Source organism: Mustela lutreola, chromosome 2 (assembly GCF_030435805.1).
Source record: "Mustela lutreola isolate mMusLut2 chromosome 2, mMusLut2.pri, whole genome shotgun sequence".
NCBI classification, from domain to species: Eukaryota; Metazoa; Chordata; class Mammalia; order Carnivora; family Mustelidae; genus Mustela; species Mustela lutreola.
This window is the reverse complement of record NC_081291.1, coordinates 30517687-30534885: the sequence shown is the minus strand read 5'-3', so window position 1 is coordinate 30534885 and position 17199 is coordinate 30517687. Positions and strand designations below refer to the sequence as shown.

The 17199-nt window shown below is 46.4% G+C and overlaps 1 protein-coding gene across 5 annotated transcripts in view; it reads right to left on the bottom strand.

Moving 5' to 3' along the window:
* The window catches only part of PTPRG (protein tyrosine phosphatase receptor type G), a 703069-nt gene that overhangs the window by 63968 nt on the left and 621902 nt on the right, over positions 1 to 17199 (bottom strand). For 3 of the 5 annotated variants that reach the window (XM_059161377.1, XM_059161376.1, XM_059161379.1), the window contains one exon: positions 6937 to 7023. The exons of the other annotated variants lie outside the window; for them this stretch is intronic. In XM_059161377.1, the coding sequence (XP_059017360.1) occupies positions 6937 to 7023 (87 nt within the window). The remainder of the gene's footprint in view (positions 1 to 6936; positions 7024 to 17199) is intronic. 5 annotated transcript variants of the gene reach the window in all.

Here is a 17199-nt window from a genome sequence, read left to right as displayed (position 1 = left end):
ACCTCTTATTGCTTCAGTTAAGGGAGAGATTTTGAAGAGAGAGATTTTTTCAAACACCAAGGAATCTGTGCTGGAGAGAAAGCAATCAATACAGTAGACATCCACCAGGATCCACAAGCCCTCAGTGTCGGCTCTCCGAGCTCCCCACTAGAGTGTGCACGTACACAGCCAGCACGGGACAGGCCTGGGGTGCTTAACTGCTTCTCTGGGTGAGAGAGAGACAGACAGACAGATGGACAAATGCTCCCCCACTGCAGCTGCTCTGACAGCATTTTATCAGCATCAGTAATTACTCAAGTTACAGAGACTAAAATGCAGCCAACGAGGAAGAGGAGGAAGAAATCTCTAGACCTGGACCTGCCCTTCTCCCTCCCCATCTCCTTCCAGGAATCTGACACACCCTTAACCCAGAACCCCCAGACTGACCAAAGTCCAACGGAAAGACTCATTTCTGTTGCTTCAGTTTTTTTCCCCCAGATACATCGATAACTTTGCTACCTTCATTCTTAATTGAAAACCCTTCCTGCCCTGCTGACAAGAATCTGGGAAATAGGTGACAGAGACTTTTTGAGAGTAAGTTGCTGATCTTGGGTCTGGGAAGGCTGAATATTGGAAATACTGGAATTCCACTTAGCACCACCGTGTATTGAAAAGGGTCCTGAAAAGGCAGCATGTCCAGCCTTGCTTACAGGACCAGCAGTTTCTGAGATGTACAGACATCTGGGTCAAAGCGCACATCCCTTTGACAAGCGATGAGAGGTCCCATTGTTCTCATTCTGGGTCCCCGGCTTATTACCACACTGCCCTCCACCTCGCTGCCGTGGGGGCCCACGCAAGAGAAGACCACAAGACCATTCCTAGAATCTTCCACAAACCTGGGATGAAAAAATAATGGAACGATGTGTAGGGGTCAGAAGCCCAGTCACTGTCTTCCAATTAAGCTCCACGGCTTTATCATCATATCAGGGTGACAAGGACTCTGTCATGCAGCATGCAGCTCAAAATGCTAATGGCAGACTAGAACAGGCAGTTGGCTGAGCTGCAGCTGCATATTAATTAAGCAATCTTAACTGATTTATATACTGCCCTCATTTAAATTTACAGTGCCATGCCTGCTAATAATCCCATTTATTTTCATGCTGTTGACTACAGAAAACACATTAATATTTACTTTTGTGAATGGATCTGTTATAGTAAACCATGTATGAATAAGAGCCACTTATAAATAGAAAGTTGAGAACATTCACATGCCTTCAAGGAAGATGATTGCGGGCTGTGTTAAAAAGACGGGGATTGATTTATTAGGGCAAAATGTTTCTGGAAATTGAAGTGACAAAGACAACAATAGAAGGAAAAGCCTGTGGGCATTGCTGGGCTTTTCCTCAAAGGGGAGAGTCTGCTTGCAGTAACTCCTGGGTCCCGCTTGGAAAAGAGCCCACTTTAAGTTCGGAGCTGACATTTTTTTCCCGGCTGCCACCACTCACTTGCCGTTCAGTTTCCTTTACTGTATGGTGAAAGGATTCTGTTTGTATAACTCCGTTTATCTCTGTATTATCTTCCCAGGACAGAATCTTCTACAAAGAAGAATTCAGAATTGCACTGCTCATTTTCATAGTCTCCAAAACGTAAAAGGCACATGTGATCTGACAAATATCAAAGTACTTTTGGGAATCATCAAATGACATACTTCACATCGGGGCAATTCTGGAAATCCTGGGACATATGGTTGTCATACCTTAGATAAGTACAGCCTGTCAGATGTGAGGAGGAGATGAAGGGAAGAAGGAAAGAGGAAAAGTGAACCAAAAACTATGAAGATGGATGAGGTGTGAGAGAGGATATGTGTATCAAACGAGAAGAGGTTTCAAAATATTTTAGACCTCACATGGTCAGGAGAGGTGGCCCATTCAACTCTTATTATAGCTGCAAGTGACAAAAATCTGATTTCTGCAGCAAGAATTTCACTGGAGGATACAAAGTGCTTGCAATTACTGACTGAGGAATGTGGGAGGAAATTAAATTATATGCACCTAAGTGGTCTCAGCACAATACACTTTCATGCTCAATATTAAGTTTGCCAAGCAATCCTCAGAGAGTCCTAGGAATGACTGAAATTGTGCTAATGCTTTCCAGGAGATAAGACAGCAGAGGTCATTTCATAAACCACATTTTGACCAGACCGAGAACATGAACAGAGCAGTTTTTATGTCGTGACTGGCTTTCAGCAAGGGAGCTCTAACAGCACTGCCCAGTCCTCTGAGCTCTTACCCAGAAGAAGGCTTCAAGTCGGGAGCTTTGAGGTAACTGTCCTGGAATGTTCTCAATTTTTGGACTGAGGCTTAAGGGACTCTCCACCTCCCCTTGCCACTGTTTGAAGGCAGGGACACAATCCAGCATGGATGGGGACAGGATGGTCTGACTCCTTTTGGGCAGGAGGTGGGAAATGAAAACTCACATTTTATTCCCTGCACATGATTCAACATCTGTAACATACAGTGTTCCAGTAAACACTTATTGGCAACTATCTCATGAACATGTTAAGTCAGTCATACTTCACCAGGAAGAGTGTTATTTTCAGGACTTAGCGAGGTATGACATGTCTTTTCACTAAACAGTCCTATTTAGTACTTTCTAAATACTTGGGACCATCTGGGAAAGAGAAAAGTTGATCCAGACATCACACTATCAACCAGGTCAAATTCCAAATGATTTAAGAATTCAACATTAAACTTTGAAGCCATAAGAGTACTAAAATAAGTCATCTCAGAATGGGGAAGACTTTCTAATGCAGACACAAAATCTGGAAACCAACAAAGAAGTTTATGGGGAAATTTGAGTATATGGTGTCAAGGAAACAGCATGAATATAGTTCAGAGACAAACCACAGATGAGGAAAAAAATATCTGCAACCCTGATTGCTGACAGTCATCTCTCTCGATTAGAAAAAGACCAACAATGCAAAGGAAAAATGAGCAAAAGACCTACAGTTTAGGGCAAAAGAAACACAAAGGACACCAACACGGAAGGTACTCTGCCTCACTCATGAGAAGAGAAAAAACTGTCCAACTATACTAATGTACCATTTCCCCCCCACCCATGAGGTTGGAAAAAATCACCGCCCGTTTGACAACACACGGTGCTGGGTAAGGTGTAGGGAAACAGGGACTCCTGTGTGTTGCTGAGAGAAGCTGCCCTGCGTGTGGCACCAAGAAGGGCAATTTGGCGCCATCCATCTAAATTACAAATGCCTATCGCTCCTGACACAGCCCATTTCCTGGCTCTATCCTACACACAGACCCTCCAATTGCACAAGGACATCAAGTTATTCACCTTGACTGCTTGTAATAACAAAAGACTGGGAACAACCCAAATGACGGCCATACGGGATTGCTGAAATAAATCAGGACAACTGTAGAGAGGAATAGTGTGGTTCCATGAAAAAGAACGAGGAAACCATAGACACCTAGAGAAAAGTGCATTAAGTCAAACAAGCAAGGTGTACCAGCGTTCTACCATGTGAAAGGTCTGCGGATAGAGGTTCTTATTTGCTCACACAGCCTGCCCCCAATGTCCGGAAGAAGGATGACAAACCAGCAGTCGAGGTTACCTATTTGCGGGAGTCAGCTGAGGTGGGTGACCAGACGGAGATGGGGGGGTATATAGAATATTAAGCTCTTTCATTTTCAAGTGCATCAAGTATGACCTATGCATAATTTAAGTCAATCACTGTGTTATTGAAAAATTAAATACTTGGGTCTGATTTTTTTTTTTTAAAGATTTTATTTATTTATTTGACAGAGATCACAAATAGGCAAAGAAGCAGGCAGAAAGAGAGAAGGAAGCAGGCTCCCTCTGAGCAGAGAGCCCAATGCGGGGTTCGATCCCAGGACTCTGGGATCATGACCTGAGCTGAAGGCAGAGGCTTCAACCCACTGAGCCACCCAGGCACCCCATGATTTTTTTTTTAAGATTTTATTTATTTATTTGACAGACAGAGATCACAAGTAGACAGAGAGGCAGGCGGGGGGCGGGAGGGGAAGCAGGCTCCCTGCTGAGCAGAAAGCCCGATGCGGGACTCGATCCCAGGACCCTGAGATCATGACCTGAGCCGAAGGCAGAAGCTTCAACCCACTGAGCCACCCAGGCGTCCCTGGGTCTGATTTTTTTTTTTTTTTTAAAGATTTTATTTATTTATTTGACAGAGAGAGATCACAAGTAGACAGAGAGGCAGGCAGAGAGAAAGAGAGGGAAGCAGGCTCCCTGCTGAGCAGAGAGCCCGATGCGGGACTCGATCCCAGGACCCTGAGATCATGACCTGAGCCGAAGGCAGCGGCTTAACCCACTGAGCCACCCAGGCGCCCCCTGGGTCTGATTTTTATTTATTTTTTTCCTTCTCCGTTCTGGCGGGGGATAATCGGCTATCACTTCTTGCAGCCAGTGTCTGGCCTTCACGGGCTCTGTCCACTGTGGGCGGGGATCCTTCAAGGCAAGTGAGGTCAGACCAAACGGGCAGATGGCTCTTACCCTGCGGTTTGTGTGCATAGACTTCGCAACAGCTACTGTTAAGTGTCTGGAGGGTTGCTATTCAGGCAGCTTTTGGGGCTCTTCTCCTGATTCCTGCCACATTTTGGACAGGATGCAGACCAGGACAGGAAATGAGAGTGGATAAAAAGAGGCCATGGCAGGAGATGAGAGGCTGACGGCCCTGTTTCCCGGAAGCACCTGCAGCCTGGTAGAGGAGGGCGGGGCCCTTGTTCTCTGGGAGGCTTTTTATAGAGCAGCAGAGGATAGAACTGGGTCAGGAGGCTGCTGCTAAGGCTCCTGGGATAAAGAAGGAGGGAGGAGAGGGGAGAGAGAGCTGGTGGTCTTCAGCACACACAGCCGTCAAGAGGAACAAGGAACTGTAGGCTCCGGAGGAACGGACAATGGCAGGGCAACCGCCTAAGGAATGGGGGTGATCTGAGCCCCTGGAGGACAGGATCTCTCCCTGGCCCACTCTTCATTATGGATTGATTAGAAAAGCCCATCCAGCAGTGAGGAGAAGAGGCGCCGCTCAGGACTCAGACTACCACGGGGCTGTCCCACCTCAGCCACCACAGCTAAGGAGCCCAGACAAGTAACTTCTCAGAGTCTCTGTCCTCCCATCTCTGGGTGGGGAAATATATTACAGGCACTAAGCACTTCACATGTACTCCATCATTTCCTCTCCGCAACAACCCCATGAAAAGGAACTATCACTGCACCTACCCTTAGATGATGACAACAAGGCTCAGAGGGCTTTGTTCAGTTGCTTAAGGTCCCACAGCTGGGAAGAGGTAGAGCCACGGTGAGAACCTGTCTCTCGCTGAGCCAAGGTCTGTCTGTCTTTGCTACTACATGATCAACAAGGTAAAGTAAAACATGGGATTCATAATCAGTGGATTGTACAAACACTTAGAGCTTTCCAGGACAGTACTTAACTTCTAGGTCTAAATGAAAGTCATCGTGCTCTCCCCAAGCTTCTGGCACTCAGAAGTGGAGAAGAAACCAGAGAGAGTGGGCAGTGTGGGACAAAATACACTCTCCTAGGAACTAAAATACATCTGTAATAAGCCATTCCTGCATCTGGGGCTAGGAACATAAATCAGAGTTAACCACAGGCCACCTAGCTGTGGCATCGTGTCTGAAGAGAACCTAGAATTAGATGGGTGTTATCTCTGTGGGGCCTGCGAGCTGAGCCACTCTGTACTGTGTTACAGTCAGAAACACATTATGACAGACTGGGCACGAATACTAGGCATTTACATGATGTTGAAGGTACTTTCTACGACAAGAACTTGGGATTGAGCTAAAGCTATGCAGAGGGGTTTCCTGTTTCACTTTTTACCACTGGAGTTTTGGAAACAGATTAGAACACTGAAATAAAAAGTAGAAAGATCTTAGAAAGAATAATTATATTACCAGTGTCTACCTTTTCCCTATAAGGTCAAAACCATACCATGTAGCTTCAAAGAGAATAGATCATAGAATTTCTCATTCATCTTCCATAGTTCTTGTACTCTACCTTCTCAGATCTCCTAAGTATACCTGATTAGAGTCGATGGGTATCTAAAATTTTATCTCAATGATCTGACTTATCCTCAACCAAGGCAGATGAATCATTCCACGTAAAAACTCTGAGGTAAATACTATAAATTTGTTCACTGAAAGTAATAAGAAAACTACTCACAACACAGTATTAGGGAATTATTGTAATTGGCAATATTAAAATATTAATTACCATATTAAGTAGAGTTTGTATAGATAAGCCTTATAAAAATATTATCAAGAGGCCCATGTGGGGTGATTAAGATCACATGATCAGGATTTCTAAAGGTTTGCTATCAATCATTCCAGGACAAGAATTTTCCCCAGTATTCGAGCCACCTAGAACGTGTGTGCTTTTATTTTTAAAAAATTTCACTCTTACGGAAAAACACGTCCTTTATCTCCATTAGCTCACTTCTCTCTTCCTTTCCTACTCTTCTTCCTTAGCTTATGTATACATTTAGATTTCTAAAAGATATTTTTTGCTTGTAAGGCTAAATGCATGCATTTTTTTACAGCTCTGAAACATGCAAACATCTGAAATTTTGGAAAGATAATGGATGCAACTGACATACAGACACACCAACATAGAACATTCCAGTATGTCCCCTTCTAGAAATAAACACCCCCCGCCCTGAAACCGCCAAATAAAGCACAGCAAGCACACGCGGGACATACTTTCATTGCTACCAGCTACCCGCAAGCCATGTTGGTATTTGTAATTCTTACTTTTGGGAGTTGGAGTAAGACAGGTAAGTTGCAGTTCTGTGCTGTCTACAGGACTTTCATCCCCAGAGCAACAAAACAAAAATCCAGCAAGCCAGTCCCAGCCAAAGAGGCATCCCCCGCTTAAGCTTGACTGCCCCTCACCTGCTCCCCTTCTCTCCTCTCTCCCCAGAAGAAGGCACTTCACGGAAACGTCTGGGAAAGCCCTTGGACTTTACTTTGTTACACCCTCTAAACAGACAAAAAACAAAAGAGAACAGGTATAGAAGACAGTACTTTCAATCGACCACCAAGAGTTCCACATGAATGCCCTCCCTCCCACCTAACACAAACATACCCACCATCGGTCCGAATCTGGGGCATTTTCAAAAGAGAAAGCTTACACATAAAGGGGACTGGGTTTATCAAGATTTTTTTGCGGTTCCTTAAGGAATAGGAAAATGGGAACTTTGCTCTTAAAAGTGGTGGTTACAGGTTGGAAACCTGTAGGACTCCTGGTGTTGATGGTAGGTAATGCTATCGCAAATCCAATCATGACTGGATTTTCCCATTCATACTTTTAACCTTCCACCTTTGGGCAGATCCTTTGGCAAATGCCATCATTTAAAACACCATTAAAGTCAATAGAACTCAGCAAGAATGTCCTGGGGATCATCTGAACCTCCCCTCTGTCTGTGGCAAATGTACGTGAATGTGGTGTCTTTAGACCAATCCGGGTCTTGTCTTCTCCCCAGGCATGCCTCTCCTCTCAGGACACTTCCCAGATTCACAAACCAGACGGGGAATTGGAGGGAAGCCGTCATCGAGTTACATCTATGTACCTGGTCTGACGTTCTGTTTCCCTGTAAAACTTAATAACGACAGCATCTGAGTCTTGTTTTTAGCTCTTGCAAGATAAATTTTTTGTTCCATAGTAACACTGGAAGGTGTTTGCTCAATTACATTTACTTCCCTAATAACCTAGACTATAGGGTTTCACACTGGAATGATTCCTATTCTTTCCAAACTCTGTTGATAGAACAGCAAAGGCAGACTTGCTACAAAGTTCTCTTTCATTGGAAGTTCTGTTGAGCCCGACTCACAACTCTGAATTCAGGTGTGATTCCCAAGAACACTGGAGAGCTTTTGATTCACCTGGTACTTTTTACTCTGGGATGAACATCCTTGAATTCTCAAGGTTAGATTTCTCTTATCTTTTAATACTACCTTTCATTTATATTGATAATCATTAGCCTCTATATTGGGTAAAAGTGCTTGGCACAGGAACCAAAATTTGGAGAAGCTGAAAGCTGGGAATAGGATGTAAAAAGCCTGTGTGGGTCAGGGTGGGGGACAGGGAGCCCGCAGTAATTCAGAACTCCCTGTCTCCCTCTGTTGAGAACATTCCGGAACTACAACTGTCCTCCAAACATCACGAACGTACTTGGTGCAGCGATGAACATTAATCTGAAGAAATCACGAGCGTGTTGGAGTGTTTTTGCAAATCTTCATAGAAACTTGAAATTTGCAGCTTCCTAAAATATTTAGACTTCTTCTCAACCCTTAGCCTTACTCTGAATTCTGCCAGATTCACTCTTTCGGGAATTTTGGAGCTGAGCCGGCTATCTCCGCAGCTTTTCCTCACACACAATCACAGGCGCTTAAAACTACCACCCGTAAACTGACAACACGTCGCTGAGAAGCAAATGCCACAAAACCAATAACTAATATCTGGAATAATTGCGGGGGCCACCCAAGCAAGCCCACAGGCCAGACACAAACGGTCCTGCGAGAGAGGACACTTCGTTGTGAGAAACCCGAAGACAGGTATTGGTTATGTAGCAAGAGACTCAACACAGGAGTTTCCCTTTCCTGAAAAGTCAGTTTGCTTTTAAAAAACGTATCCATCCATTTTCTCCTTAACAGAACCAATCCCTTCTTTTCAGTGTCATGGAGTATGTTTAAATGGCAACCTTCAGCAGTGAATCTCTCCCTGCTTTTGTCTAATGACTACGTGTTAGTCTGTTCCAAGAGCTTCGACTGGCATCTCAGGGCCAACTCGACAGCAGGGGGCCGGTTACTATAACAACTGACAGTTCTTGTGAATTCTGAAAGGCCCCCGAGTAGCCATTTGGGAAACAGTTATCGAGCAGAAAGTTGCCTGGGATCGGCAGCATTAGCTGACACGTGACCCAGATCCCCGGCACGTAGCTGCAGGGGCAAAGGAAAAGCAGTGCCCACCTCAAGGAACAGCTGGGGACCTCAGATGGCTCCCCACCCCCATGCCTTTTAGCGTCTCAGAGCAAAGACAGCTTAGCATCGCCATGTCATCAACCCGAGCCCTCCAAGGCAAGCCATGCTTTGCGATCATGCAAAGCGCTTTAGCTCTCCCCACTGGCTTGACACATTGTCAGGATTTGATGGGTTGAATCATAAAAAATTATTCCTGATTAAAAAAAAAATTCCTGAACTCTGGCCACAGATTCAGGTTCCAGGAGGGGGTGAGGGACATGGGCAGTCACCAGTTTTTTTTTTTTTTTTTTTTTTTTTTTTTTTTTAAAGATTTTATTTATTTATTATTTGAGAGAGAGACAGTGAGAGAGAGCATGAGTGAGGAGAAGGTCAGAGAGCGAAGCAGACTCCCCATGGAGCTGGGAGCCCGATGCGGGACTCGATCCCGAAACTCCGAGATCATGACCTGAGCCGAAGGCAGTCGTCCAACCAACTGAGCCACCCAGGCATCCCCAGTCACCAGTTTTTAAAGAAAAAGTGATGCCTGGAATACCAGGGGTACCTTGAGAAGTCTCTTTGCAGAAGAGATAAAGGTGATTGCACAAAGCCACCACAAAGTGTGAGCTAGAAACCTGGATTTCTCTAGACTTGGTTAAAACATATAAACCTACTCTTCGTTCCCGTTCCCTTCCACACACAAGCCACCTAAGAGCACAGTGGACTAACCCAGTGCCTTTGCACAGGCTGAATCCCCTAGCAAAGCATCTGATTCTACGCACAAAAGGAGACTTTATGGGGCGCCTGGGTGGTTCAGTGGGTTAAAGCCTCTGCCTTCAGCTCAGGTCATGATCTCAGGGTCCTGGGACTGAGCCCCACATTGGGCTCTCCGCTCAGCAGGGAGTCTGCTTCCCTGGTGATCTCTCGGTCAAATAATAAATAAATAAATAATAAATAAATAAATCTTTAAAAAAAAAAAAAAAAAAAGCAGACTTTATTTTGCATGGACAAGGGGCCGTGTGACCACATCTCCCCTCTGGCAATACGGATCTTGCAAGGACCAAGTGCCTTGCTGTCAGCTCTGACACAGAGCTCTGCCAGAGCACTTGTGGCTGCTCTCTGTTCTGTGAAAATCACAGCTCAACATCCTCTCCTCCAAGGAGCCTTCCCTGGCTTGGTCTCATTCCCACCCTGCCCTCGCAGTGGTCAGAGCCCATCCCATTCTCCCTAAGTCACAACTGCAACTCAGGGGAACCCAAACGCAGGGGACAGGGGAGGGTAGAGACTGACAGGCTGGCCAGCGGGTGCCCTTCTCCCCCAAAAGAGATCCCCATGGTTAGCTCTATCCAGCCCACTAATGCCACAAGAGAAGGTGACAACATTGCCACCTCACCCAATTCATCAGGAGAACCCAGACAGCTGAAGTTTTAAGTAACATCGTCCAATTTTCTAAACAATTCAGATTTTTGAAAACCATGGATCAGCTAAATAAAACAGGCCTTGGACCTGCATTTCAGATTACCTTCCTTTACCTGCTCATCGCCCCCATTAGCCTACAAGCTGCCTGAAGACAGGAACTTGGTCTTCTTGCTGAATCGCCTGTGCCTGGCACAAACCACATGCTTTAAAAACATCTTTGAATGAACAAGCAACTAAGGAAGGAATAAGTTGGCCAGCCATAAAGGGACTCACGTCAACAAAACAAAACCCTAGATTTAAATACTTCTAAAACACACCAGCTCTGTGATCCTGGGCAAGTCATTCCCCTTCTGGACTCAGTTTCCACCTTTGGGAAGAAGATGATGTAGTCCAGACCCCTTAGCACCCACCCAGGTCTGCTAGGAGGATGAAATAGAACGTTTACTTTGTACCGATTCCACAATTACTGGTTACCGTGATAGGTATTTATGGTCACGGTCACATGCATGGGAGACAGCACTCTTTTTTTTTTTTTTTTTTTAAAGATTTTATTTATTCATTTGTCATAGAGAGAGAAGCGAGAGCAAGTACAGGCAGACAGAGTGGCAGGCAGAGGCAGAGGGAGAAGCAGGCTCCCCGCCAAGCAAGGAGCCCAATGTGGGACTCGATCCCAGGACGCCGGGGAACATGACCTGAGCCGAAGGCAGCCGCTTAACCAACTGAGCCACCCAGGAGTCCCGGGAGACAGCACTCTTAATGGCATCTGTCTCCTTTGTGACTTCCCTGGGTTGGAGGGGGACAAATGCTTAGACCGAGTGCAGTCATTGGGGTAAAGCTGGAAGTGCTGGCTGCTAGAGCAGATGTGTGGAGAGCCTGGACCTGGGCTCAAGGCCACTCCGTGGGAATCCAGGAGGGATCCCTGCTCCACAGGGGCACGTGTGCTGTCTCTCCGTGATCAGGAGAGGGGTATCACCACCTGCCTCCACTCAACATTCATATGCATCTGTTTTCTGGAGCTTCCATTATACCAGCATTACCACTCCCCGCTACAATTTGGGGTCTGCATCCCCTCTGATTTAGTATGCTGTCTCCCACTGAACATCCAGGGAAGGAAAAAAAAAATTGCAACATAAACAAAACTCACTTGTTTTCGTGAATGGCATTCTCAATGAGGAGGCATCAGCACATGGCAAAATTTCTCCCAGTGTAAAGGTGGGAGTAAAAGAGACCTTTCCCCTCTGCCTGTGAGGTGAAACTGGTGTTGACTGATCTACCACAGAATTTACAGATGGCTCAGTCATGTGCTGAAGGGGGCCAAACATTTCTCAGATCAGATCATGAAACCTTCCTAATACCCACTAACAAACCTGGGTTGGATGCTACCAACCAACTCTTAATCACTTAAGAGTTTCCAGTTTTCGGCTCCAGAGTCCATATGGTTAACTAAATCCTATTTCAATGAGAGAATTAAAGCTGCCCTATGGGGATGTTTGGGTGGCTTAGTTGGTTAAGCGTCTGCTTTCGGTTCAGGTCACAAACCCAGGGTCCTGGGGTTGAGTCCTGCATTGGGTTTCCTGCTCAGCAGGGAGTCTGCTTCTCCCTCTCCCTCTGCTGCTCCCCCTGCTTATTGCTTTCTGTCAGATAAATTAAAAATCTTAATAAATAAATAAATAAATAAATAGATAAAGCTGCTCTACATTTCTGGAAAGTTTTTCAAGCTAGAATTATGGTCAATGAGATGCCCAAACTTGACATCAAAGTAATATAGCACTGATCAGCTGGTATAAGAAAAAACACACAGGTTATCTGATTCAATATCCCAACTTACTCTGTTTTTCAAACCCTTGAAATTATAGTTGGTCCTGTAAAGTTTTCTTCCACATGACTTGGCAAATGTAAACCACAGATTTTTTTTTTTTTTTTTTTAAACAAACGTGCTATCAAAACAGGCTGTGTAAAGAAGAAAATGCCTTTGGACATGCTACTCCTCATTTAGGCAAAATAAGCTCATGATTAAGAAAGTGGCTGGGCTGAAATCCAGGATCCACCAGAAATTAACACTGACTTGGGCATGTCACCTGATTTCACCAGTTCTTGGTTCTGAGCTGCAAAATGCAGGAATTCCTAGGATTTGAATGCTGATCAGGTGGCAACGTCATCCGCTAAGCACACACACAATATGGTGAAGATTCGAGAAAAGATTCTTGGCTATAAGGCCTTAAGAGATATGAACTCATTTTAGGTGTGCAATTCTGCTTAAAGAGAAAAAAGCTACCTTCAGAGCAATTTTCCTCAAGGTCACAAGAAAAACAAAATTCTAAATGACTTGTCCATACTCCCAGTTCTCCGTGGACACTAAGGGCTTGCCCACGGTAGCTAAGCGATGCTACAAAGCAGGGTAATGAACAAGCTGTACCCCAGGCACAGTGTCTGGGCCGTCTGCACAGAGCTCTTCGCCCAGCCTCTACCTCAAGTTATGCAAATCAGAAAGAAACCTTCCAAAAAACGTTCCTCTCCTTCCTGAGTGGCAGCAGCTGTGCGTCTCCCGGTCTTTTCAGGAATGTCAGCACACTGGTGCCATGTAAACAGCTTGTCTTGGTAAGACAGGGGATCTGGAGCTCTTGGAATGAGTTTCTGACTGTTAGAAACTCAAAAGGTGCCTTTTGTTTTCATCCTGAGTAGTAAGGCCGAGATGGCAGACTTCAAAAACTACTCGATTTAGGGCTTCTTCCTCATTCCTATACATTCTTACAGCTCTGAACCATTGCACGGTTGTGGATTACAATATTTAAAAGGCACACTCCCGGCACCATTTGCAAAAGGACACAAACCGTGACTACTGATTTTATCTTTATCAGCTGCCCTACAACCCCAGCCTTTGCTCCAAAACATTTTGCATGCATTTCTTGCTAGCCTCACAGCCACTTCTGCATGGTTAGGGATTTTGGTCCCTACCGAAATTCAACGCAGATCCTCGTAAGGAGCACTTAAGAACTGTGACACCCTACCTGTGACATCTGAGCTAACAAATGCTCAGAAATTAGGTTCTTCCCCAGACCCATGTTGCTACCTGTAAAGACACTGCTCAACTAGTCCCCAGGGGGCCTCTATGAATCTTCCAGTTGGGGAGGCGGTACAGGAAACAGGTCCCTACCATATTTTCTAGTTTGGGCCAAAGATGGAGTAATGAGACTCACCTAATGATTGACCTCCAAAGTTGTTCCTTCAAGGAAACTTACTCTTTGCTAAATGATGCTAATGGGTCTGAATTATGAAGGATACTTCTGGCCACTCAAGCAACATCCATGTGCTCTCCACCTTAGCCTGTGTCCTTGGGGCTGGGTGACCCTCTCTGGCCCATGGTGAGCAAATGGAACTGTGGGATTCCAGTTCTGGGTCATGCGGTTGAAAACAAGGTGCCTCCTTGATTTTTCTACCTTGTGGCAGCCATTTGGGAAACACATGTCCCAGGAAGAGAGGCTACAGGTGGAAGAGGGCTGTGCAGCTCCATGAGACTACACATAGGTGACAAGGAAACTTTGAGTGGTGAGACCACGAGGGTGTTAGGTTACATCTACGGAGGCTCATGAAACCAATCCCAAGTGAAGTAGGCTGACCATGGGGCTTCAGAGAGGGCGGGTGGTGGGTCAGTCATGCCTCTAACCTAGTCACTTAGGGACGGGCTCCTCCAGAATGGCCTCTAGGCCCATTGGGAGTGTCAAAGGAACCTATCTCATTAAGCTTTCCTTTTTTGGCCCAAAGTGGTTCTCCTCAGTTGGTTCACCTACATTTATACTATATTTAGCTCCAGACACGTGACTTTTAGCTATTTTTAGGATAAATACTTGGTACTACTGGTATTCAAAAGAATGAACTCTAGAAGGAACTTCCAAAAGCTATTTTCAAGCAATGCTTTGAGCAAGGACCCACTATCAGAAAGTGGACTACAAACGGGTTACACTTAGGGGACAGCTTTTGTTGAGATCTGTCAATCTGAGGCTATCAGAGAACAACTTTTTAGGCACACCAGGACCCAAAATTACGATCTAATTTCTCTCCGAAGTCGGGGGTAACAGAGCCACTGTGGCTTACTTGCCACCTGCCAGGTGCTGGGGTCACCCTCTCCCACAGTGAGCCCAAGGGACACATTTCTTAATTGTTTTGCAGATGGAGAAGCTGAAGGTGGTAGAATCGTTTTGTCAAAGACCCAGCTCCTCTGTCCTCTGTCCCCCCTTGGCCCCTCTCCTAGGGGGCCCTTTTCAAAGCTCTTATTTTAATTCCAGTGAATTAGCAGAATAGTGTTCTATCCGTTTCAGGTGGACCGTACGAAGATTCAACACCTCCACACACCAGCCTGTGCTCCTCCCGACATGGGCACATCCTGAAGCAGACTGCTTCCTCATCACTGCCCTCCACTGGAATACACCAGGATATACACCAGGAACCTGCTGTGTATCTGGGAACTATATACCTGAGCTCTCTCTCTCTCTATATATATAAAAAAATTATTTGTTTTGAACCTCCTAAATACCCATTTTCACCCCTTTGGGAATAACTATACCCCTGCTAGTGACACCTATTCGGAGGCCATGCGTAGTGAATGCCGGAGCCGGCTCCAAATCCAGCCTGGGTGCCTCCAGGCCTGTGCTGCCCCCTCAGCCCTACATAGCATGGCTGCTTTCTCCTGTTACCTTCCTGTCACGTGGTTCCCGCATGCCTTTCCAACCTGCTTCAGATAAGGTACGTATCCCTTCAGGTAGTACCCAGAACCTTCAGGGTCTGGCTCTTGCCATCCCCATACTCTGCTCCAGTGATGCTGGACACGGGGACACGCTTACGACTGGCCGGCTTCTCTCCAGACCTGTACACCCTCTTGCTAGCTTCCAGCTGCTTGCTCTCCAAGACCCAGGGTGGACATCAGCCCTCCAGGGAGCTTTCTCTGAAACTGCCACCACCTCTCTAGGCCTGGATAAAGTCCTACCTTTGTGCCAGCACAGCACCCTGGATTCCAGCCTCCAAACATTCTCTATACTCCATTTTATGGACTCGTCTGCTTCCCCCAACTCTTGGGAGAAAGCTCATCCCCCGATCCCCAGGCCTAGCATGATGGGCAGCAGGCATGGCAGAAACACGGCATGAACAGAGAAGGTGCACCGGGATCCCGTGCCCATGCAATCTTAGAAACCACTTTCTCCTTTCTTCGACAACATGATACTTGTCAACTGCTGTCTGCCGGCTCTAGAAATCCTACAGCGGAGATGGGACTGGAAGTGGCCTGTTTTTCCTCTCCATGGCCCATGCATTCATGGCACCGCAGTCCTCCTGGAGACTCTGAGGCTGACCAGGCTGAGCTCCCGTGCTTACCTTATTCCTTTCCTCCTACTTGACTGCGTCATTCTCTGCCTTCCAAGTCTGAATCCTTTTTTCTCAGCGGAAATCCCTCCCCTCCTCATTCCAATCTCCCAGTGTGGACACGGGCTGCTTCTGTCTGCCTGACACCTGCATCCGGTCCCCTTTCTGGGCTTTGAGGGTCCTTGGGGAAAACCTCCCTTGTGCATTCTCGGTGCATGTGGTTTACGATGGCAAAGACCTCACTTCTGGGCTCCAGAGTTCATCTCTGAGCCAGGTCTGACCAAAGTCTTTATTCCCTCTGCTCCAGAAGGTTCTAGGGGTGAAAATAACCTGAGTCTGCCAAGAGACACCATCTGGGGATTTAAGCGGAACGGTTAGGGAAGAGAAACTCCCTTTCTACCGGCATGGGAGGATGTAGGTCTGACATGGGCCAGAGGCCGCCATGTGGAAACAGAGGGCCACAGAGCAAAGCCAACACAGGGAGAGCAGACACTCGAGACAAAGGGAGTGACAAACACAGGAATACACCCCAAGCCGAGCCCTCGATCCTCATTCCATCTCATCTGTCTAGGTGGGCCTGACGCTCCAAACCACTCCATTCCATGAATCAGTGGATTTTTTTTCTCCCTGTGCTTAAGGTACTGTGAAATAGATTTTTGTAAATCCCAACACGGTAGATGGGAATACTCGCACTGCTTAGCCCATAGTGGGCCTTCCACAAACCTTAGTTCCTTTACTTTCCCTGGTCAAAGCTGGTAGGGGAGGCTCACAGGAAGGTGGTGGCACAACAGGCCCACTAATCCCACCTCCGGTTGTCTTTGCTGAATGTCGGTCATGCTCAGCTTTCACAGTATTTAGGTTGGAGACCAGCACCCTGATGCTTCAGTAAGGTTATGAATTCTAGAGTGAAGAGGACCTATGGTCAAAACCAGGGCCCACCCCTTCATACAGGACCTCCAGGAGCTCTCAGCTCCTCATTCTTAAATGGGGATCATAGTAGTCCCTACCCTAAGGTTTCCTTGAAGAATCACAGGAGATGGTACCATCTGAGCACTGGGCATGATGCCTGGCACATAAAAAGGGACCTGGGAAACATTAGCAAGCATGAACACCATAGGACAAGGGCATACTGGTAGAGGAAAAGAAATCAGAGAGCTCAGGTTTCATTGCTACTGTCTCATAAGCTCATTCGACTGCAGCATCAAGGACTCCAACACACTCAGGAACGAGCATAGTTGCAAAGGGTCAGCCCTTGGTTGTAGAAACGGCCACCACAGCGAGCTGGTTTGCAACCCCGGGTGCACACCTGCCACCGAGGACATAACCCAGAAGGCTTTCATCAGCCTCAATGCCCTACTTAGGTCACCTCTGTCTGGCAATCCTCCACTCTCGCCGTGCTTCAGAAGGCAGGGGAAGGGCACCACGGTC